The following is a 25,307-nucleotide window of genomic DNA, read 5'->3' on the forward strand; positions in this document are numbered from 1 at the left end:
TGTTGGTGGTGGTGGTGTTGTTGGTGGTGGTGTTGGTGGTGGTGGTGGTGGTGTTGGTGGTGGTGTTGGTGGTGGTGTTGGTGGTGGCTTTCGCACTGTGAACGTGGACTGGTTATACCGGTGTCACGCGATGCCCCCACACACACACAGGAGACCAGGATGTGGTCTCCTGTGTGTGTGTGGACACACAAACACACAAAGACAAAGCTCCCCCCCCCACCACCACCGTGAAGACTTTGAACAGGCTGATGGAGCAAGTGCTGTTAGCGAGCACCACCTATGAAGGTCGGCACGAGGAGTTGGGGGAGTGGGGGGAGTGGGGGGGGGGGGCTATCACCATCACCACGTCCGGCCGCCTTTGTATCACCAGCGGTGATCTTTAAACACCGCACAAGCGTCAGCTGACTTGGATCGGAAAGCGACAATGCCCTAAGAGGGGCAGGGTGGGTGGGGGGGGTCGTCCCCCTCAAATCGTATAATAAATAAATAACTTCTACCTATGGAGCGGTGGCGCAGCGGTTAGCGTGCTGCGCCGACGGACCCAACGACCCACGTGTTCAATTCCCGCCAATTATACATCTGAACCCGGCTCCTGGGCCTCCCCTAGGTCGACTCGGCCTCAAATGAGTACCTGGTGCTGTGTAAAACGTCGCCACTGGGGAGACAAAGGCGGCCGGGGCAACCCGCACATAGTTGTGCAGTACCAACCTTCATAGGTGCTCGCGAACAGCACTTGCCCCAATAGCCTGTCAGAGACTATACGGGGGATCTTTGTCTTTGGTACTCGCTAACAGCACTTGCCCCAACAGTCTGTTAGAGCCTATACGGGGGATCTTTGTCTTTGATACTCGCTAGCAGCACTTGCCCCAACAGTCTGTTAGAGCCTATACGGGGGATCTTTGTCTTTGGTACTCGCTCACAGCACTTGCCCCAACAGTCTGTTAGAGCATATACGGGGGATCTTTATCTTTGGTCCACGCTAACAGCACTTGCCCCAATAGCCTGTTAGAGCCTATACGGGGGATCTTTGTCTTTGATACTCGCTCACAGCCCTTGTCCCAACAGCCTGTTAGAGGCTATACGGGGGATCTTTGTCTTTGTGGGTCACATCGGTGGGCAAGTTGACACATTTCAGGTGACAATTCCGGTTTGTAACAAATTACCAACTCAGGAATTTACATTTATTTATATATAAAATATATAAATATTATGTTATTGATTTAAAGCTTTCGTGACTGCAGGGATTCATATTCATGGTTCTTTCGGTAAAGTCACGTAGAAGGGAAATAATAAAATGATAAAAATAAAACAATAAAATTCTCACTGAGTGAGAAAATTCTCACTGAGTGAGAATTGTATTTTTAATTTTTATTATTTTATTATTTCCCTTCTACGTGACTTTACCTAAATAAACCAAGAATATAATTTTGATCAATATATATTTATACTTTTTTATATAAATATATATATAAGATAAATGAATCTGAAAGCTTTCGTGACTGCAGGGATTCATCTTCTTGGTTCTTTCGGTAAAGTCACGTAGAAGGGAAGTAATCAAATAATAAAAATAAAACATAAAATAATTCTCACGACGTTTCGGCCACAACGCAAGCAGCCGTCCTCAGGTGAAGACCAGGTCTGTTCAGATGCTGTCTCCCCGACAGACCTGGTCTTCACCTGAGGACGGCTGCTTGCGTTGTGGCCGAAACGTCGTGAGAATTATTTTATTATGTTTTATTTTTATTATTTTATCATTTCCATTCTACGTGACTTTACCGAAAGAACCAAGAAGATGAACCCAAGAATTATCACATCCACCCACCAGCACAACCAACACAACCGCCAATACTCAGGATGTGCGTGTGCCGCCTTCAAAGGCAAACACATCTCCAGCTATGCTACTTGTTTTATTTTACCAGCGTAAGGCCACACCGAACTATTCAAAAGCGACCTCGCAAATCACAGCTCAGCGAAAACGGCTTAGGGGCCGTCCATAAATGACGTCACGAGATTTTGGACGATTTTTGACCCCGCCCCCCTCGTCACACGGCGTCACAAAAAGTCAGACCCCCCCCCTCTTCAAATATGACGTCACAAAGCTCTGCCCCCCCCCCCCAAACCCATATTTCCATTTTGAAAATAAAAATGCTTCATATCGCTTTAAACTATTGTCATTGTAGTGCGTATTTAATGTGGCGCTGCACTCTGATGTTGTAGGAGAAAACATTGAAAAGTATATTTAATTAAGTAGAACGTGTTGTCTATATTTATTTAAAGTTGCGCATTTTGATGTGACGTCACATTTCTCAAACCCTCTCTCCTCGTCACACATCGTCACAAATGTCTGACCCCCCCCCCCCCCAGGTGCGTGACGTCATTTATGGACGGCCCCTTATCACCGTGTGGGCAATTACAGCAGACCCGCTCTCTTAACGCGTGCTTATAAATGTGTAGGGGGAAACCCGGTGGAGCCAAGTTGAAAATCCACGGGGAGAGAGAGACACGCAAACTCCAAATATACAGCAGGCGTCAGGGTCGGGATCGAACCCACGACCTCCTGTAGACCAGGCGAGGTAGTTAACATCTCCTAGCCACCGTGATGATGATGAGAGAGAGACACGCAAACTCCAGATATACAGCAGCAGGTGTCAGGGTCGGGATGGAACCCACGACCTCCTGCACACCAGGCGAGGTAGTTAACATATCCTAGCCACCGTGATGATGATGAGAGAGAAAGACACGCAAACTCCAAATATACAGCAGCAGGCGTCAGGTTCGGGATGGAACCCACGACCTCCTGTAGACCAGCCAGGCGAGGGAGTTAACATCTGGCCACCATGGCGCCAACACACAAAGGCGACGTTTCAGGCAATGTCCCTTCTTCATGGAACTTAAACAAATCTTCAGAAGACACACACATACATCTCTATGCCAAGAAGAAGGGTCATTGCCCGAAACGTCGCCTATGAAATATTTGTTTTTACCCTTGGAAGGCCCCACCGTGTTACATTATTTGACATGGGACGTGTTGGGTTTCATTTGTTTTATGTTGTTTGTGCTGTTGCGCCACTGCCAACGCAGCAGCGTCACCAAATAATGTATGGATGTTGAACTTTTTTCGCACCGTACGTAGCCGACTGTGCTAATTGGAGGTGCGGAGAGGGGCGGGGGGCAGGATAACAAACTAAACAGACGCACAAATCAGCTCTAAATAAACGAGCTTTCACTCTACGTTCCTTGAAAGTGCCATAAGCTCCGAGTTGCATCCTAATGTCGCAACGTGTTGTATGTCTCATCGTGCAGAAAGGTTGGGGGAGATGCCGATTGAATTCCGTCGTGCGCGTGTGCACACGTGTTGGTGGATGGCGAGTGAATTCGATCGTGCCCACAATGCACAAGGAGCGTCACCCCCATCACCCACCCAGCCCTTTCCCCCTCCCACCCAGCCCCTCCCCGCACCCACCCAGCCCATCCCCGCACCCACCCAGCCCTTCCCACCCAACTGCGAACCCTTTCTGAGTTTGCACAACGCCGTGAAAATCCGGGGGCGTTTGACGGAACATTCAAGGGACCTCGTTTGATTTTTTTAGAGCCCCGGTCTGTCCAGTTTGGCAACCCCAGACAATATTTGAATGTGGTGGATTGGCAGTGTGGATGGCCGGCTCGATGTGGGTGATGCTTCACAATGTACAGGGGTGGTGTAATATATAATTGGTGGTATATGTTACACTATCATAAACTACGCTGTACACTACATTATACACTACTATACGCTACAACTACGATGCACTACTATACACTAGTAGTCACCGGTGCCTGGAGGCGCGTGTGTGTGTGGGGAGCGACTCGCGTTGAACGTCGCTCAACAAGTCGAGCGATTTGCTGGGGGGGTGGTGTTGGTGCCACGGTGGGCACGAGTGAACATACGGCAGCGAATGAACACAGTACCAGTGAGCAGAGGTGTGGACTCGAGTCATGTGACTTGGACTCGAGTCAGACTCGAGTCATGAATTTGATGACTTGCGACTCGACTTGGACTTGCATAACAATGACTTTGTCCCACCTATGAGATGTGGACTCGAGTCATGTGACTTGGACTCGAGTCAGACTCGAGTCATGAATTTGATGACTTGCGACTCGACTTGGACTTGCATAACAATGACTTTGTCCCACCTATGAGATGTGGACTCGAGTCATGTGACTTGGACTCGAGTCAGACTCGAGTCATGAATTTGATGACTTGCGACTCGACTTGGACTTGCATAACAATGACTTTGTCCCACCTATGAGATGTGGACTCGAGTCATGTGACTTGGACTCGAGTCAGACTCGAGTCATGAATTTGATGACTTGCGACTCGACTTGGACTTGCATAACAATGACTTTGTCCCACCTCTGCCAGTGAGTGAACACAGCCGCAGTGAGTGAGTTCAGGGCTCACCTGCACTGCCGGCATGAGCTGGAGACTTTGAATTGGAGTCGGCTTTGTGCGCCACGTCCTGAAACGAGCAACAGAGACGCACGGGCAATCAGGGATTGTCGTGATCATCATCATCATCATCACTGCCCCCCACCACGGTCATCGTCAACAGTCACGCTCGATCCACTGCTGGATTAAGGCCTCCCCCCCCCCTCATCGATGGGGGGAGGAATCATCGATGGGGGAGGAATTCCAAGCATTCAATGGAGGAACGCCCCCTCCCCCCCCATCGATGTGTGTCCTGTGTGTGTGTTCTGTGTGTGTGTACTGTGCGTGTGTACGTGTGCGTGTGTACTGTGTGTGTGTATTGTGTGTACTGTGTGTGTGTACTGTGCGTGTGTACGTGTGCGTGTGTACTGTGCGTGTGTACTGTGTGTGTGTACTGTGTATGTGTACTGTGTGTGTACTGTGTGTGTACTGTGTGTATGTACTTTGTGTGTACTGTGTGTGTGTACTTTGTGTGTACTGTGTGTGTACTGTTTGTGTGTACTGTGTGTGTACTGTACGTGTGTACTTTGTGTGTACTGTTTGTGTGTACTGTGTGTGTACTGTACGTGTGTACTTTGTGTGTACTGTGTGTGTACTGTTTGTGTGTACTGTGTGTGTACTGTGTTTGTACTGTGTGTGTGTACTGTGTGTGTGTGTACTGTCTGTGTATACGGTGTGTGTACTGTGTGAGTGTGTACTGTGTGTACTGTGTGTACTGTGTGTGTGTACTGTGTGTGTGTACTGTGTGTGTGTACTTTGTGTGTACTGTGTGTGCGTGTGTACTGTGTGTGTGTACTGTGTGTAGTGTACCGTGTGTGTGTGTACTGTGTGTGTACTGTTTGTGTGAACTGTGTGTGTGTACTGTGTGTGTGTACCGTGTGTGTACTGTATGTGTACTGTGTGTGTACTGTATGTGTGTACTGTGTGTGTGTACTGTATGTGTGTACTGTGTGTGTGTGTACTGTGTGTAGTGTACTGTGTGTAGTGTACCGTGTGTGTGTACTGTATGTGTGTACTGTATGTGAGTGTACGGTGTGCGTGTACGTGTGGCCACGTAGAATGTTCGAACGCTCACTGCGGAGGAGAGGCTGCCACTCCTCTGTCGGGAGCTGGACCGGTACCGCCTAGATCTCTGTGGCATTCAGGAGGTCCGGTGGACCGGCTCTGGCTCCTGTCACCATGAGGAGTGGACAGTCCTCTACTCGGGCAGGAGACTACCAAACAACAGGGTGTGGCTCTTCTTCTGAACAAAAGAGTGAGGGGGGCGTTGGAGCGTGGCGGTGAGGTGTGGGAAGCTGTAAGCGCCAGGCTACTTTGGGCTCGCCTTCCTATCAACCAGAGGCGAGGAGTGGTGGTCGTGGTTACTTATGTCCCCACTGAAGACGAACATCCGTGGAGGGATGCAGGCAAGGCCGATGAGTCAGATGCCTTATATGACCTCCTGTCACAGGTGCTAGCTATAGTTGCCCCTCGGAATTACAGTCATCTTGTTGGGTGACTTCAATGCAGAGTTGGTCATGATGCTACTAGCAGCTAGTCTGGAGTGATTGGAAGGCATGGGCCAGACCAGCTCAATAACAAGAGCAGGAGGCTGCTAGATTTTTGTGCAACCCATGGGCTTGTAATTACCAACACGCTGTTCCGGCATCGGCGCATCCACACAACATAATGGATGCATGCCGGGTCCAATCAGGAACATCTGCTGGACTACATAGTGATGGAACAGCGGATGCGGGCCCATGTCCTTGACACCAGGACCTACCGTGGAGCTGATCTGCCCACTGACCATCGACTTGTCATCTGTAAGATGCGCCTGCCATTCTTCCACTCCGGTGGTGGGTGTACACCCAAGACCCCTTTCAGACCCTTAGTGACATGGTCTCAGCTAGCTGATTAAAGTTGCAAGCGAGAATTTCATCATCGCTTGCGGCTGGGGTTGGCATCGTCCCCCACTACTCCTGATGTCGAGGGGAAATGGGCGAGGTTTAGGACTGTGGCTCATGCAGCTGCAATGACTACTTTGGGTACACGGTCCAGACCTCCCCAGAGACCCTGGCTGACAGAGAAAGTGTTAAAGCTGACTGAGAAAAAGCGACAGGCCCACTCTCATTGGCTACAGCATCCCACATCGAAGAATGAGGAGGCTTACCGCAGCCTTCGCTCGGAGGTTCGGAGAGCCGTGAGGCGCTGCAAGGATGGGTGGTGGTCGCGGGTTACTGAGGAGATGGAGTCTGCCTCAATGGCCCGCGATCACAAATCGCTCTTTAATTCGATAAAAAAAGCAACCTGCAGCGCCACACCTATTACCATCATTAGAGAAAGAATGGTGATCAAATCTCCGACCCCCAGGAGCAGGTTTGCAGATTTGCTGAGCATTTCTTTGAGGTCCTGGGGGAGGGGTAATCCCTCAGCCTGGAAAACATCATGGCACAAAGTGGGGATAACTCTGCTGAGGCTGCGGTGCCTCAAATATTGGAAGAGGTCACCACCTGTGAGTGGCTGGTTGAGGTGCCATCTGTGGAGGAAGTACTGAAGGCGATCCGGAGTCTGAGACCAGGACAGGCACCGGGCAGAGATGATCTCTAAAGTGAAATGCTGAGGGAGGGTGGCCTTTGTGCACAGACTGCCCTACATGACATCATAACAACAGTCTGGACCACTGGACGGGTTCCACAGGATTGGAAGGATGCCCTGGTGGTCCCCCTCTTTAAGAAGGGGAACCGCACAGACTGTAACAACTACAGGGGCATCTCACTCCTCAGTGTGCCGAAAAATATCCTGGCAAGGATTATTCAACATCGCCTTGTGAGGCACGCTGAGGAGAGGCTTGCGAAGCCCCAATGAGGTTTCAGGAAAGGGCAGTCTTGCACAGATAACATATTTTCTGTCCATCTGCTACAGCAGAGGTGTAGGGAATTCCAACAAGACCTACATCTCTACTTTATTGACCTGGTCAGGGCCTATGATACCATCAGTAGGCCTGGGCTCTGGGTCGTTCTTCGTGCTTTCGGAGTCCCTGACACTCTGCTCACGATCATTAAGGACCTTCATGATGGTGAGCGGGCCCGGGTAAAACTACGTGGCCAGGAGTCAGAACCTTTCCCTGTACACCTTGGGGTGCGACAGGGATGTCCTCTGCCTCCCACATTATTTAACATCTATTTCGACCACGTAGTTCATGAAGCCTTCAATAGCTGTACCGGAGGAATTTCCATCTGGTACAGATACAATGGGAGGCTGTTCGATGCCCGGGTGCGATCAAGGGTTGGCTCCCTATTGCTCAACCAAGTTATGTAATGCCGATGATCTGGTAATTGCTGCTAACTCAGAGGAGGAGTTGGAGGCGCTGTTGCTGAACCTGGAGCTTGCCACTAAGAGGTGGGGCCTTACCATCAGCCCCACCAAAACTAAGCACCTGCCTGGGTATTTTGTACCATCGGACACTCCACCCCCACATCTCCCAATTGGTGATAGGGCAGTTGTGGAGAGAGTGGAGAGTTTCCCATACCTGGGCAGTGTGCTCATGACCGGCTCCGGTTTAACAGCAGAGGTCTTACTCCGAATCAGTCGAGCGGCATTATCTTTTCATCGGTTGTGTAATGCTGTGTGGAAGCTACATGGTCTGTCGCTCCGCACGAAGCTTCAAGTCTTCTCGGCCACAGTCATTCCCTCCCTTCTCTACGCTTGCGAAACGTGGACCACCCTTATGGAACATCTTCGCCGGAAACATTTAGGCTGGCCTGCCTATGATCCATCCTGGGTTTAACCAGGCTGGATTGTCTGAGGAGCTCACAAATCCTTGAAAGATCTGGACAAAGTACCATCAGTGAGCTACTCCGGCAGGCAAGGCTGCGTTGGTTGGGCCATGTAGCCCGCATGCCCAGCCACCGCATGCCTAAACAGCTTTTGTTCGGCCGGATCGAGGGGGCTAAATGGGCACGGCATGGGCTAGAGAAGAGATAGAGTGATGTGGTACAGAAGGATGTGGAGCTGAGTGGACTTGCCGATGACTGGTACCAGTGGTGTCAAGGTCGGCCTTTGTGGAGGAGGCTCGTGAAGGACGCTACTGGGCAGTTAGAGGCAGTCACCCTCCAACAACAACAGAGGACGGAGGAGTGACGCTCACAACAACGAGCGGAGCACCGGGTGGCTAAAGCACAGCAAGTTGGCACAGTAGGGGGCACAGGTGGTGCATCAGCCAGTCGTCTCGGTCAGTCGACCCGTGGCAACTGGGTCTGCCCCATGACCTCCTGCCAGCGGTCGTTCGACATTTCACGTGGCCTCAAGGTGCACATAGCCTAGCACAAGCGTCGTGGTGACGTCACCGCCACTTAGTGGCGAATGGCGGCTGTTGTTGGTAGTGATGATGGTGGGGTGGTGATGATGATGATGATTCTGGCGGTGGTGGTGATGATGTTGATGATAGTGGTGATGGTGGTGGTGGTGATGATGATAGTGGTGGTAATGATGCTGATGATCGTGGTGGTGGTGGTGGTAATGATGATCATGGTGGTGGTGGTGATGATGATGATGATGGATGTTGATGATGATAGTGGTGACGGTGGTGATAATGATGATCACGGTGGTAGTGGTGATGATGATGATGATGGATGTTGATGATCGTGGTGGTGATGGTGGTGGTGGTGATGGTGGTGGTGATAATGATGATCACGGTGGTGGTGATGATGATGATGATTGATGTTGATGATCGTGGTGGTGATGGTGGTGATAATGATGATCACGGTGGTGGTGGTGATGATGGATGTTGATGATGATAGTGGTCACGGTGGTGGTGGTGATGATGATGATGCATGTTGATGATGACAGTGGTGACGGCGAGCATCTGACCAGATGCTTGCGGTTCTCGCTGTGCTGGTACGAGTTGAGAACGATGCCCGGCGGCTGCTCCTGCACATCCTCTTCCGGCTTCGCCTCCGTGTTGCCCATCGTGGGGCCCAGGGGTAGATGGGGATGAGGAGGAGCCCAGGGGTCGACGGGAGATGAGCAGGGCCCAGGGGTCGTCGTGGATGAGGAGGAGCCCAGGGGTAGATGGGGATGAGCAGGGCCCAGGGGTAGACGGAGATGAGCAGGGCCCAGGGGTAGATGGGGGATGAGGAGGAGCCCAGGGGTCGACGGGGATGCGGAGGAGCCCAGGGGTCGACGGGAGATGAGCAGAGCCCAGGGGTAGATGGGGGATGCGGAGGAGCCCAGGGGTCGACGGGGATGAGAAGGGCAGCAGCGGCCGCGTTCCGCCACGTGCAGTGTGCGACTCGCTCCTGGGAGGAAGAAGACAAATGACATCATCGACTCCTTCTCGTCGTCGTCGTCGACTCATCATCGTTGCCATCGAGCAAAGTTGACTCTCGCGCTCTCGACCACACACGTCCAACCGTGCGTCGGAGAATCAATTGTTACCATCACCACCGGATTATGTTGGGGGGACTTCAACAAGGTTGTACGAGCGTCGAATTAACAAGCGAAGTCCACCCATCGGCGATGGCGCCGTCACCTTTCACGAATCGTGGACATGATCTGGAAGAACGATGTGCCGACAAACGGGGTGGAACAACGCGGGCGCACGAAATAATATAACGCCTCGATGGAGACCCTCCAAACATTCTCGCATGGACATTCCTCCTCGTAGACACTGCCGGAGGCGGTGTGACCATCAACAGCATCATTGGGACGTCAACAGCAGGCAGTGAGCGCACTCCTCCTTGATAAATGTGGACAATTAAAGAGCGGAGCCACAATCTGCTCTTTGGTTCTTTCGGTAAAGTCACGTGGGTAGAAATAAAATAAAATAAAACAATTCACGACGTTTCGATCGCAACACAAGCAATGTTTTTTTTAAAGCTTTCGTGACTGCAGCGATTCATCTTCTTGGTTCTTTCGGTAAAGTCACGTAGAAGGGAAATCATAAAATAATAAAAACATCAAACAATAAAAAATTCTCACGACGTTTCGACTGCAACACAAGCAGTCATCATCAGGTGTGAAATCTGTGGATGATGATTGCTTGTGTTGCAGTCGAAACGTCGTGAAAATTTTGTGTTTGTTTTATATTTGTATTATTTTATCATTTCCCTTCTACGTGACTTTACCGAAAGAACCAAGAAGATGAATAAGCAATATTTTGTTTTATTTTATTTCTACCTACGTGACTTTACCGAAAGGAGAGTATGGATTCCTGCAGACACGAAAGCTTCAAATCAAGATTGAACCGGAGCCACAGTGGAGCGCGATTGTGGTCACGCGACCCAAACTGTGGACCCATATCGTAAACCCATAAGAGACACAAATCGATGCACAGAGACTCGTAGAGATGCAGACTCATCGAGATGCATATTGATACTCACAGAGACCCGTAGAGATACATCAAAGGCCCGAGTCACAGTGTTGTGATTGTCGCCATGCAACCCAAACTATGCACCGTACAGTGAACCCATAGAGACCCCACAGAGACACATGAAGATGCATTAAAGACACATGAAGATGCAATCGACATCACTGCGGTCTGCGCTCCTTCAACGGAGGAGGGACAGCGAACACGATCTCTGTCTCTTTCTCTCTGCTGAAGCCCTCTAGTCGTGACCAGCAGAAGCAGCAGGAGACCTCCACATTGGCATCATCGAGCTCCCGAACCACATTGCCATACACAGAGACACATTGCCATACACAGAGACACATATACATACACAGTGACTCGTGATGATACACAGAGACACACAGACATACACAGAGACACACCGACCTACACAGAGACACACAGACATACACAGAGACACATAGACATACATAGAGACACACAGACATACACAGAGACACACAGACATACACAGAGACACACAGACACACATAGAGACACATAGAGATGCATTAAATGCGAGCCACAGTGGTGTGACTGTGACCATGCAACCCAAGATTTGCACCATACACAGTGAACCCATACAGAACCCATAGAGACCCCACAGAGACACATGGAGACATTAAAGAGAGGCCAGTCAACACCGCTGTGGTGTTCATATTCTTGGTTCTTTCGGTAAAGTCACGTAGAAGGGAAATATTATTTCTTCTACGTGACTTTACCGAAAGAACCAAAAATATGAATCCTTGCAGTCACGAAAGATTTAAATCTAAATTTAACCGCTGTGGTGGTCTGTGCTCCTGCAACGGAGGAACGACACGACACGAACTCTCTCTCTCTCTACTGAAACCGTCTCGTCTTGGCTAGCAGCAGTGGATCTCGATATCGGCATCGAGCTCATGAACATTTTGCTGTTGTTGCTGCTGCTGCTGCTGCCACCATATGCAAGAATAGAACGGAGATCTTGCCAGTCTCCCCCATACTTCGGGAATGCGCTCGTGTTGTTCTTGTTGTTCCAAACGCCAAGCCGGCGGTGGAAATTCCACATTCCTGCGGCAGGAAACCCCGCCGTGTCGCCACCACAATGTTTCGTTTCGGAATGTTGAAGTGAATGTGTGAAGGATCGTAGCTTCGTTTCCGTGCCCACTGGGCGTATCGCATCGCCCGACTCTTGTGTGTGTGAGCTGTAACTCTTAAAATAGAATCGGAGGCATACGCCCATCGCACTACTATTTCTATATATATGACAACATCAAAGCCTCGGGCTTTCTGGCTGGCTACTGGCCGGACTTCTCTGCAGCCCACCTGTAAGTCTGTTGTTAGTTGTGGGTCGTTGGAATCCCAACTAGCTGTCATTTGTGGCCAGCTCGCTTCTGAAAAAAATATGTTAACGCCTCGCCGAAGCGCCCTGTTTTCACATCCAAGTGCGCCGTAGTTTGCCGTCATCATCACGTGGACATCTATAGCAGCCACATTCTCTCAACGCGTTGTGTTGATTCTGAATGCGGAGGGGAAAACTGGAGCACCCGGAGAAAAATCCAGAGATATGCAAACCTATTCTTAGGTTTTTTCGGTAAAGTCACGTAGGTAAAACATTAAAATTAATAAAAGTAAATTAAATTAAAATCACGACGTTTCGGAGGCAACACAAGCTTCCGTCTCCAGGTGGAACCGTCACAGCCACGACAGCTGTATCAAGTAAATGAGAGATTGCAAGAGCTACCACTCCGTATATATAATGGTTGGAGAGGGGAAGGGCCAAGTACGGCACACTTTTTATTAACCTAAGAATATGAATCCTTGCAGTCACGAAAGCTTCAAATCTAGAATATATGCAAACCTGCATTGTGATGTTTGGCCAATGCTACTGTGCACAGCTACGCCCTGTTTTCACATCCAAGTGCGCCGTAGTTTGCTGTGATGTTGCCGTGCCGAATCCCAAGCGAGTCATTTAGCAGGTACAAATGTTTCGAATGTTGGCCGCATTTGGACCCAGGACCCCGACCCACGGTGGCCTCGTTTCGAGTGAACCAGACGTAGCATTTTACGATTAAACCCCCCCCCACCTCGCATTGAGATAATTTACATTCCTTTGGAGTGCTATAAATGTTAAAAATGGATGGGCCATTTTGCTGTGGGTGCGGGTCCTTGCCATCGAAACTAGAGCTGTCACTTGTGGCCAGGTCGCTTCTGAACAATAAGTCAACACCTTAGTGGGCTCTGCCTGGTAGGATGGGGGGGGGAGGGTTCGTTGTTGTACGTGTGTGGATGGTTTGTTTACCTTTCCTCTACGTTACATTCCTATCGTTTTTGTGTCACTGCTGTTGTATTATGGGGAGCGGTAGTGTAGCGGTTAGCGCGCTGCGCTATGAACCTGTCGACCCGGTTTCGATTCCCCGCTCACGGCTAACCAGTGACGATTATTTGAACCGGTCCTGGGCCTCCCCTAGGTCGACTCTGCATCAAAGGAGTACCTGGTGCGGTGTGTAAACATCGCCACTGGGGAGACAAAGGCGCACTTCCCCCTACAGTCTGTTAAGGCTATACGGGGGATCTTTGTCTTTGTAACGCGCTTACCCCGTGCCCCGACTGGACATCTGTGACAAAAAAGCTTTATAGCTCATCGGATTCCTCCTGCAGTCGAACTATAAGTCAAACATATTCTTAACTGGCAAGAATGGATTTTCCGTGTGATGAAAATAAAATGAAACATTTCTCAGTCGGCCGAAGTCTGTTACCAAAAGTGTGCACACTGCTGCATGTTGGCACCGCCAGTGCCGGCCTAAGCTAGTGCGTGGCCTGTAATATGACGTTAAAAAGGAGCCCTAAATAAATAAAAACACACGAAAATATTAAAACACAAATTTTTTACTTGCGAAGTAAAGTTATTGGGTTTTTTTTTCACTTGCTATACAGCCAGATACTACGACAAATCGCTCACCTTAAACACCCGGTCGTTCGTAAAAGTCGAAGGCGGTATAGTACTATAGTAATAGAGCAAGTGCAGAATCACTGAACCGGAATTGACAGCTTGAAAGCATTTAGCGCGGGGCCCTTGAAAGTGCGTGGCCCGTAGCATATGCAGCTACCTTTGCTACGAGGATCATCCGCCACTGCCTGCTACAGCGATAATGGAGTTGGGCACAGCCAACGCCAGGCGCCGGATCTCCACACACATCGCCGCCAAGAAACCGCGGCGCAAACGTTGTCCCGTGCTGTCCCGGATCAAACCCCAGGGCACCTGGGACCCCCAGGGCACCTGGGACCCCCAGGGCACCTGGGACCCCCAGGGCACCTGGGACCCCCAGGGCACCTGGGACCCCCAGGGCACCTGGGACCCCCAGGGCACCTGGGACCCCCAGGGGCGGAATCTCGACTCGGGGCTTCCAGCAACTGGGCGCCCGAGGTCGAACCGTCCCCGACCACCCCCAGACCCACAAGGGCAGATCTCGGATGAGGTTTTTTTTTTTGGTAAACTGGGAAATATTTCGCGTCCTATTTTTTCCGTTTAATGTGTTTTGAAGGCGTGTTTTTTTTCAACGGAGGCATGATTATTCGGTATTCTTAGGTTTTTTCGGTAAAGTCACGTAGGTAAAACATTAAAATTAATAAAAGTAAAATAAAATAAAAATCACGACGTTTCGGAGGCAACACAAACTTCCGTCTTCAGGTGGAACCGTCACAGCCACGACAGCTGTATCAAGTAAATGAGAGATTGCAAGAGCTACCACTCCGTATATATAATGACGAAAGCTTCAAATCTAGAATAAATGATTATTCCGGTTTGTCGGTACGTCTGTCCCAATTAATGGTTCTGAGATAAAATAGAGGCGACGTGTTTCAGAAATATATATTTGTCCACGACAGCTAGATGATATTTGAGTCCTATTTACGATAAAAAAAAATTGCGGGAAATAAAATATTTTACTTTAATAGATTCTCAAAAATCTTAAGAAAATATGAATTATAATTTATATTCCCTCTGTACGCGCACGGGAATTGAAATAATGACATTCTTTTTTTTTTACCCCCCCCTTGATGCACCACCACCAACAACAACGACAACAAGCGCCATTCGCCACTAAGTGGCGGTGACGTCACCACGACGCTTGTGCCAGGCTAGGTGCACGTTGAGGCCACGTGAAGTGTCGAACGCCCGCTGGCACGAGGTCACGGAGCAGACCCAGCAGGTGCCACGGGTCGAATAACTGAGACGAGTGGCCGATGCACCACCTGTGCCCCCCCCTACTGTGCCAACTCGCTGTGCTTTAGCCGCCCGACGATCCGTTCGGTGTTGTGAGCGTCGCTCCTCCGCCCTCCGTTGTTCGAGGGCGACTGCCTCCAACTGCCCAGTAGAGTCCTTCACGAGCCTCCTCCACTGAGGCCGATCTTGACACCGCTGGTACCAGTCATCGGCAAGTCCACTCAGCCCCACATCCTCCTGTACCACATCACTCCATCACCACAACCACCCCCTCCCCCCGATCCGGGTCGAACATCTCAGCCGTGATTCACTTCAAACAGCGGGTGACTTAATCGGTCGTTGCAAGCGCGAGAGACAGGGAGTGGTTGGTGAATGGTTGCGACACGCATGCTGCAACTCTCCTTGTCACGTGGGGCGATGATTTTTTGACAGAAACTGACTCGTGACATAAGAATAGGTTTTATCCTTTCTGGCAATAAAGCAGTTGTGTTAATGTGTTAAGGTACCAGGATGTAGCTGCTCACCCCGAGCTCTCAATGTCCTCACAGTGACATTGTCTCTGTGCTGTTCGCCTGTTTGGCGTCGTCCTCTGGTCTAACGCCGTTTGAGACGAGGCTCTAAAGAAAGCTGTCTCTGGTGTGGACCAATCAGTTTCAAAGACAATGCAAAATAAATTTAAACAACAAAAATATTAATTTATTTATTTTCGATTTAAAGCTTTCGTGACTGCAGGGATTCATCTTCTTGGTTCTTTCGGTAAAGTCACGTAGAATGGAAATAATAAAATAATAAAAATAAAACATACTTTATATTTATATTTAAAGCTTTCGTGACTGCAGGGATTCATCTTCTTGGTTCTTTCGGTAAAGTCACGTAGAATGGATATAATAAGATAATATTAAGAAAACATAATAAAATAATTCTCACGACGTTTCGGCCACAACGCAAGCAGCCGTCCTCAGGTGAAGAACAGGTCTGTCGATAAGACAGAGTCATTCAGACTCCTCACCTCCCCCCCACCTGAGGACGGCTGCTTGCGTTGTGGCCGAAACGTCGTGAGAATAATTTTATTATGTTTTATTTTTATTATTTTATTACTTCCATGCTACGTGACTTTACCGAAAGAACCAAGAAGATTATTTATTTTCATTTATTTTGTTTTATTGTATCTTTTACCTACGTGACTTTGCCTAAAACAAAGAGTATGAATCCTTGCAGTGACGAAAGCGTTAAATCTAAAACAATGCATCATCATCATACACTATCAGAGCATGTTGTTTTGTGTTTGCATGTTCACCACAATTACGTGGTTAATGCAGACGTGATTCCTTGCAAAAGGTTTCAGTTTGGTGTTTTAACATCTTAACACAACTGCTGTACTGCCGGAAAAAGGTTAAAACCCTCTTCTTATAACTCCCCTTGATGTCTCATATTTTTTGTCGCCCTTTCGGTATTTCTGACCACAGCACGCTGACACTCGAGGCTAACTGGAAGTGTCCTATCGAGATTTGAAGTTTTCGTGACTACAGGAATCGATACTATTGGTTCTTTCGGTAAAATAAAATAAATTATAGCCTCTTGTCACGGCAGCCCTTTTGCCCACTTCAGCAATTGCTTCTTGATTTGTGGTTGTCCCACCTGATGACGGACGCTTGTGTTGCGCCCGAAACGTCGTGAATTAATACACATTCCTGCGGAGGGAGCTGGTAGGAACGTTGGGTTGCTCGGTCAATGGCCAGTGATGTATTCCGCAAATATGCCCGACTGTGAGGGCGGGCACAATCCGGCGTGAGTAGGTTAAACGTTGAGTTTTACAAGGGCACCACGGGGTGACCAGCCCCTCCCCACCCAGCCCCACCCCTCCCACCCCCCACCCAGCCCCACCCTCCCCACCCCGCCCCACCCAGCCCCTCCCCACCCAGCCCCACCCTCCCCTCCCCACCCAGCCCCACCCTCCCCACCCAACCCCTCACCACCCTCCCCTCCCAACCCAGCCCCTCCCTGCACGACCGACACAATAATCCCATGTGGGCTTGTGTAACCAGGAGGTTCCTACCAGTATAATTTTATTTTTACCTACGTGACTTTACCGAAAGATCCAACGAGTATGCAAGTGACCTCTTCTTTGTGTGATTCGCGTTGTCCCTCGCGCGCCCGCACCTCCGATGAGCAAGGGTTGGCCTGCTTACGGTTGCGAAAAAAGTTCACCGTGCATAAGTCCACACGTGGCATTCATTAAAAATAAATCAAACACGTTCATATTTACTGCTGCTGCTGCTGCGGCTGCTGCGGCGTCATTGGCAGTCGTGCACAGGAAGCGTTTGACAATGAAGATGTATAATCACAACACCGCCGATTACAACAGCGCGCGTGAGTGTGCGCCCTTAAAAATAGATATTTAATCGGCGACATTTCGTCAAATGTCCTTTAATCGTAACGCGTGTATTGATGTGTGCGCTCTGAAGAAGGGCCAGTGGCACAAAGAAAAAAGGTCGATAGTGATATTTTATTTGTTTCGCCTTTTTACGGCAGTGTTATTGAGAGAATGTGCCGAGTCATTCATAAAACCGAATGATTTCTTCGGCGCTATCATCCGTATGCATTGGCAGACCGCGCTATTAATCGGAGGTGCGGAGCGGGTAGGATAAGCATGGGCATAATATGACTTTGAACCCCCCCCCCGCCCACCTCCTACGCATTATCCATGAATATGCTAAATTCCTCTTGATATGCACATTATTTTTGTTAAGGCGCTCTTCTTCCACCTCCAACCCAGCTTATATATAAGCTCCTAGCTTGGCAGTGTCTCATTCTTCACCTGAAGACGGCTGCTTGCGTTGTAGCCGAAACGTCGTGAGAATTATTTTATTTTATTATGTTTTAATTTTATTGTTTTATTACTTCCCTTCTACGTGACTTTACCGAAAGAACCAAGAAGATGAAACTAAACACAATTTAACACGTAGGCTTTCGCGACCAATATTATTCATAATATAGGTTTTTGGGTTTAGATCGCGTTATTTATAAATGTGTCGTAACCCCCCACCACCCGACACGGCCAAACAGTAAAAAATGTGTCACGTTTTCAAAGGACAAATTAATTGACTTCTTTAGCCCACAGCAGATCTGTGATGCAGGAAGACGCGGGGTTTTATCACAGTCTGCAGCATCGCAGAACGATGCGGTGTTGTTCCCTGTGATTAGTCTGCTTCTGATTCTGTGACTCATCTCAAAGTGACATCAAACCACAAGACGCAGTTCTAGCGCGGGGCTGTGATGGAGAAAGACGCGGGGGGGGATCACAGACAGCCTGCGGCATCGCATACCGAGGCGGCGTTGCGCCCTGTTGTGCTGCTTCTGATTCTGTGACTCATCTCGATCCACCACCGCGTCTTCAACCCTCTGTCCGCCTCGACTGCTTTCCAAACCCAACGCGGGGTGATCATCACCACGGTCCTTCTCAGACCACAATGTTGAAACAAGAACCTATACGGCACGTAGAAGGGAAATAATAAAATAATAAAAATTAAACATTACAAAATACAATTATATAATAAAATAATAAAATAACAATATAATATTATAATATTTATTTTTATTATTTTATTATTTCCCTTCTACGTGACTTTACCGAAAGAACCAAGAAGATGAATCCCTGCAGTCACGAAAGTTTTAAATCGGAACACAACGCCGTACGTTGCGAGTGAAGGGGCCGTAGATTTTCATGCGAAAGAGAGACAGCCTGAAAGCCCGGCTAACAGTCTTGCCCGCGTGAACTACACTATTAATGCGGTACAGGTGTAGAGGAGTAAAATGGGGACGTGACGTCAGGTGTGCCGTTCAGTGCGATGGCGTCACGTCTCCTAGGCTACTTAAGGGAGACCCCGTGACGTAAGCGGGGTCACTGTGGGAACGGGTAGAGTGAGCAGGGTGAAGAGGGAACCAGGGGTAGAGAGAGGGATCGAGTGGTGAGTCTGGGGAGAAGCCGGTGGTAGCCGTAGAGGTGTTTCTCTCTCCGCTCGGTGGAGTCGGCAGAGTCCACGATCCGACACGAGAGAGAGAGACCGGAGCTAGCCGGCAGGGACCCGGACTCAGAGTAGGAGCTCTAGCCCCTGGGAGTTGTGTACCCTGCTGTGTAATATTGCAACAGCTTTAATAAACCCTGGCGGAAGCCCTTAACTTACCTGCGTCTACGAGTACGTCCGTTGGAACTTCTCTACACAGGTAAAGGGACGATTAATCATTTGTAAGGCACAACGATACTCGCTCGCTCTCTCTCTCTCGGACAGAGACGACGACTCGAAGGTGCCCGTAGGACAGAACCACGGGCGAGTGAGGAGGCCGATGCCAAATTCCTCCCCAAGCTCTGCGATCCTCTAGATTATCGTGAAGGTGTTGCCGGCCGACTAACGAGAGTAAAAAATGAAATAAAAATTAATAAAAAATAAAATAATAAAAATCACGACGTTTCGGAGGCAACACAAGTCTCCGTCATCAGGTGGGACCGTCACACCTGATGACGGAGACTTGTGTTGCCTCCGAAACGTCGTGATTTTTATTATTTTATTTTTATTAATTTTAATTTCATTTTTTACCTACGTGACTTTACCGAAAAAACTAAGAGTATGAATCCTTGCAGTCACGAAAGCTTCAAATCTATGACTAACGAGTGCTTACACGTGGGAGGAAATCGGAGCACCCGGAGAAAACCCAACGCGTGCGAGGGGGCAACGCTCTATCCCCATCGTACAGATGGAACAAGTGGAGTGGAAATATTTGCTGTACCGCCTTCTCCCGGCGAGCCAGGGGCTATGATATCTCCTAGGACGCACGGTGACAACTTTGCTTGAATGACCACGAAGAGAGAGAGAAAAAGTAGAGAAAACAGCTCGCGAATTTAAAAAAAACATCAACAGGTTTGGGTGTTACGACTTAAATAAAGTGATGAGTAACATTAGTCAGATTGTTAACAACACATACACGTTCAAAGCACAGCAACACCAATATCACGTTAGCGTCTGTTCCACACCAATGATTTGGTTTTGATAAAACGATGGCTTTTTTATCAGTTGGGTGAATGTCCCCGGCGTTACAACTTCCACATGAATGCCAACACCCACCCAAAGTGGTAACAAATTAGGAAATGTACAGTGGACACCTAAGGGCATTCTGTCCATGGATCGTGATGATGACCCACCCAGAGACGGCCTGCACAACGGCGACCTTAGAAAAAGTTGAACGCAGAGGAAAGGTTCCGAACGCAATCGAGTAACCGGTACCTTGGGTTCAAGATGCCGGCTCTGTTGGTTCAGGTGACCGGCGGGTCGCACACCTTGGATGGGATGACTCTCAACACCTGATGGGGTCGGTGGCCACGGAGAAACTCGCTCGCTCGCTCGCAATCGGTGCCAAAACTCGAGTGACGAAGCTTGTGCCTCGCCCCTTCGTGTGTAGAGAGAGAGAGAACACGTGGCCAGCTATCCTTACACACCCCCGACGCCACCGCCTTTCGTCACAGCCGCACCCAGTGTCACCTCCACCCACCTGCCCTCCTACACCCACACTCCTCTTCACCCTCCACCACCACCCACCCACCCACACCATCCACCCACCCACCCAGCTCTTCTTCCCCACTACCACCACCCACCCAACCAACCAACCTCCCTCACCATCCACCCACCCACTCACTCTCCTCCACCCACACACCTCCTCCTCATCCTCCACCACCACCTACCCACCCACCCACCCTCACCATCCACCCACCCACTCCCCTCCACCACTCATCCACCCTCCACCACCCACCCTCCTCCACCACCCACCCTCCTCCACCACCCACCACCACTCACCCACCCTCCTGCACCCACCCACTCTCCTCCACCACCTACCACCCTTCACCCACCACCCTCCACCACCCACCTCCACTCACCCTCCACCACCCACCACCCACCTCCATTCACCCTCCACCACCCACCCACCCTCCCCCTCCACGCTTGAACCCAGGTCAGTACAGTATTGCCAAATCCTCAAAGTGGAAAGTTGCCCAAACAAAAGCTCAAAGTTTCCGAAATAAAAAAAAAAGTTTTGCCAAAAGTCACCGGGTGACTCTGACACGGCGCTAGGCGGCGCGTTTCGTCGCTCGTTGCAAAAGGGGGTTCCCGGTTCGAATCGGCCAGGCCGCCCTGATTAATCAGAATATTTATTTAGACTGCAGGAGGAATCCGATGAGCTATCAAGCTCTTTTGTCACCGATGTCCAGTCGGGGCACGGGGTAAGAACGTTACAATAACAAGTGACACAAACACGATAGGAATGCAACGTAGAAGAAAGGTAAACAAACCACCCAAACACGTACACCCCCCCATCCTACCAGGCAGAGCCCACTAAGGTGTCAACTTATTGTTCAGAAGCGACCTGGCCACAAATGCCAGCTCTAGTTTCGATGGCAAGGACCCGCACCCACAACAAAGTGGCCCATCCGTTTTTGACATTTATAGCACCCAAAGTAATGTAAATTATCTCAATGCGACGAAGAGGGGGTTAGTGTAATCGTAGAATACTGCGTCTGGTTTACTCGAAACGAGGCCACCGTGGGTCGGGGTCCTTGGTCAAAATGCGGCCAACATTGGAAACATTTGTACCTGCAAAATGACTCACTTGGGATTCGGCACGGCAACATCACAGCAAACTACCGCGGGCTTGGATGTGAAAACAGGGCGTAGCTGTGCACAGTAGCATTGGCCAAACATCACAATGCAGGTTTGCATATCTCTCTGGATTTTTCTCCGGGTGCTCCGGTTTTTCCCCTCCACATTCAGAATGAACATCACGCGTTGAGAGAATGTGGCTGCTATAGATGTCCACGTGATGATGATGATGATGACGACGAGCCCACTTCGTTGAGCTGTCGTTCGTGATGGGCAGGTCCGCTCTGAAAAGAAACCCAGCTACGTAGCTCAGCGTGCCTTAACCTGGTGAAATAATTCAGTTGTTTACACGCTTTTATTTCACTCACTCCGTCTGTTGTCGTATCCTTAAAAAAATATTGTAACTCAAGTTTTACCCACCTCCCAATGTGCTATCGACTGCAAACTTGGTATACTGTCATACTGATGACAATACCATATTCTATCATTAAAAAATGTAACTATCTTTTTACACGCTTTTATTTAACTCACTCTGTCTGTTGTTGTCGTATCCTCAAATCTTGTAACTCAATTTTAACCCACTTCCCAATGTGCTATCGACTGCAAACTTTGGTATACTTATGTCATACTGATGACAATACTATATTCTATCATAAAAAATTAAACTATCTTTTTACACACTTTCTATGAACTCACTCTGTCTGTTGTCATATCCTCAAATCTTGTAACTCAATTTTAACCCACTCGCCAATGTGGTATCGACTGCAAACTTGGTATACTTATGTCTTACTGATGACAATACTATATTCTATCATAAAAAATAAAATAAAATATTTTTTAACATTATTTTTACACGCTTTTTATTAACTCACTCTGTTGTTGTTGTCATATCCTCAAATCTTGTAACTTAATTTTAACCCACTTCCCAATGTGGTATCGACTGCAAACTTGGTATATATTTTAAACATTATTCTTTATATGTTATGTTTCGGCTTGGCTCGATTTGTCCACGCTCAACTGACGTTGGCTGTAAATCACCACAGTCCCTTACGTTGTGGCAAGCTTCGGGGCCACTTCCTAGAGTCGTGGAGTTCTTCCATTACTCGTACATTTCATGAAAGCGTGTTTAACAAAAGTATTTTTTAAATATTACTTATTTTAGTTTATAAGCAGGCTGACATGGGGGAACACCGAGTTAGTGTGGCCAGTAACCACGCCAGGCCACCTTTGTCTTCCCCAAAGTGCCGATGTGGTGGACACACGACCACCAGACGCTCATCTAAAGGCCGACTCAAGGCCCCATGACCGCACCTGCTATCACGTTCGCCGTGGGGCCGTGCAGCACGCAACCTCCGACTCGCACGGCTGGCTACGTACGGCGCGAAAGAAGTTGAACGTGCACCGGACGTGCCATTCGCGTGACCCGCGCCTCGGTTCGAAATCGTTCGGATTGCGAAAAAATTCAGACGAGCACAAAGCAGGAACATCGTGATTAAAAAGGAGGCGTCTTTTATTAGCTACGTTTACACGCGCGAACCGGTTACCCCCGAATATTTGCGGACGCACTTTTAAGACCGAAAAACACCGATTCGTCGCGGCCAACTACACCGCCGTTGGCCACTGCACTCGTGTCAAGACGAATCGCACCGTCGTTATTGACAAACTCATTTGCTTTACAACTGCTTTGTTGTTATTGTTGAGTTCGTTGTCCTTCCCCCGCAACCTCCGATGAGCACCGTTGGTTACGTACGGTGCGACAGAAGTTCAACTTACATACGTGTCGAGGTGGTGGTAGCTGCATGATGAGGAAGTGGGGGGGGGCGTGTGACGTTGATGATGTGGCCGTCTGGAACGTTCTTCCTTCCGATATTATGAAGCCACTGGAGCTATGAAAACTTGCTGCTTTGAGTTTAGTGGGTTGTCCTCCTCCCCCCACCTCTACGTATAGTCCAACAGATGTTCAACTTACATAGTGGTGGTGGTGGTGCTGAGGTGGTACCTTCATGGGGATGTGGAGGTCAATGGTGGTGGTGATGATGGTAGTTATGTTGATGATGCGGCCGCCTGGAACGCCCTTCCTTCCGATATTATGAAGCCAGTGGAGACTACGTCCAGATTGAAAAACACGGAGCTTTGCGTGTCCAGTTTGTTGACCTTCGCACGCAACCTCCGATGAGCATGGTTGACTCCGTACGGTGCGAAATAAGTTAAACATACGCACATGATGGTGATGGTGGTGATGGTGGCGATGTTGAGGAGGCACCTGCATGATTTGGAAGTGGGGGTGTGACGTTGATAGTGGTGATTATGATGAGGCGGCCGTCTGGAACGCTCTTCCTTCCGATATTAGGAAGCCACTGGAGGCTATGCACTTGACTGAAAAACAGAGAGCTTTGCGTGTCCAGTGTGTTGTCCTTCCCCCGCAACCTCCGATTAGCGCGGTTGGCTACGTACGGCTGTGCGAAAGAAGTTCAACACACGTCCACGGCGTCGCTGCGACCAAAGGGACTCCACACGCCACCTCAATGCCATCACAACGCGTGGACACGGGCACAAGCGCAGCCCTGTCAGCCGCGGGCTCGTCAAATGCAAAGCAGACCTAGATGCGGGCGAACGGAGGTGCAGTACAACAAATAATTTGGCTGCAATGCCCACAACGACGTAGCTCCCCCTCCTATTATCCCGAGCGCGACCCCAGGCCCTTTGACATCCGGCTTTAGGTTGCCGGAGATCGTCCCGACGGCATCGGCCGTAGGTTCAGCAGACGGGCACCACGACGCGCGACAACGACCGGCTCTCAATTCACGCAATCCGATGGGCCCGTATCAACGGAGGCCACGCGAACATCTGGCAAACGGTGCAACGGGCCCCCCAAAAAAATGAATAAAAAATAAACCGGCGCTACACAAGACGCGCCCCGCACAGGAGCGCGACAGCTAAAACACAAAGCAGCCGATAATTGTTTTTTACCCTTCTATCTGGCAACAAAACTGACACCTTTTTACAAGGAGTCATGTTTGCATAGACCGCAATACCTGCAGTCATAATGCAAACAAAAAACACAACTCTGATAATGTATGCACTGTCCTTGAAGTTGATTGGTCCACACCCGAGACAGCTTTCCTTAGAGCCTAGTCTCACATGGGTATGCAAACATGACTCCTTGTAAAAAGGTGTCAGTTTTGTTGCCAGATAGAAGGGTAAAAAACCAATTATCATATTTTTACTGGCAAATGAGGTTCCCATAACAAAGCAGCCGATCGCGTACACAAAAACCACGATGACCCCCCCCCGGTGCAATGCCCCGACCGCGCGCGCTCCACGTACCCACGCCGATTCTCGGTCCGCGATTCCCAGCGGACGTAGACCGGAGCTGGAACAGACACCCGCGTATAGGAGAAGCGAAACTCTTCGGCCGTGCCGACTTGCTCGCGACCGCTAATCTCGGCAGCCCCGCTCGCTTCTTGACGGTCACCACGGATGTGCTGTTAAGTTAGTTGTGATCAGTTGGTTGTGATTAGTTAGTTGTAATTACTGGCAAAAAGGTCACGGTAATCGGATTGCAAATGTTGCAGTGGGTTTACTCTCCAACACACAAGCGGTGTGCTGTACTAGTGACGAATT

The 25,307-nt window shown here is 49.4% G+C and overlaps 1 protein-coding gene across 1 annotated transcript in view; it reads right to left on the reverse strand.

Moving 5' to 3' along the window:
- Positions 1 to 20,498, reverse strand: part of LOC144951645 (uncharacterized) — a 34,419-nt gene extending 13,921 nt beyond the window's left edge. Inside the window, exons 1-3 of the mRNA XM_078881936.1 lie at positions 20,319 to 20,498; positions 9,317 to 9,744; positions 4,442 to 4,499 (exon numbers count right to left, since the gene is read on the reverse strand). Of these exons, the coding sequence (XP_078738062.1) occupies positions 4,442 to 4,499; positions 9,317 to 9,415 (157 nt within the window). The 5' untranslated portion in view covers positions 9,416 to 9,744; positions 20,319 to 20,498. The remainder of the gene's footprint in view (positions 1 to 4,441; positions 4,500 to 9,316; positions 9,745 to 20,318) is intronic.
- Between the last annotated feature and the right edge of the window lie 4,809 nt (positions 20,499 to 25,307).

Source organism: Lampetra fluviatilis, chromosome 63 (genome assembly GCF_964198595.1).
Source record: "Lampetra fluviatilis chromosome 63, kcLamFluv1.1, whole genome shotgun sequence".
NCBI lineage: Eukaryota > Metazoa > Chordata > Hyperoartia > Petromyzontiformes > Petromyzontidae > Lampetra > Lampetra fluviatilis.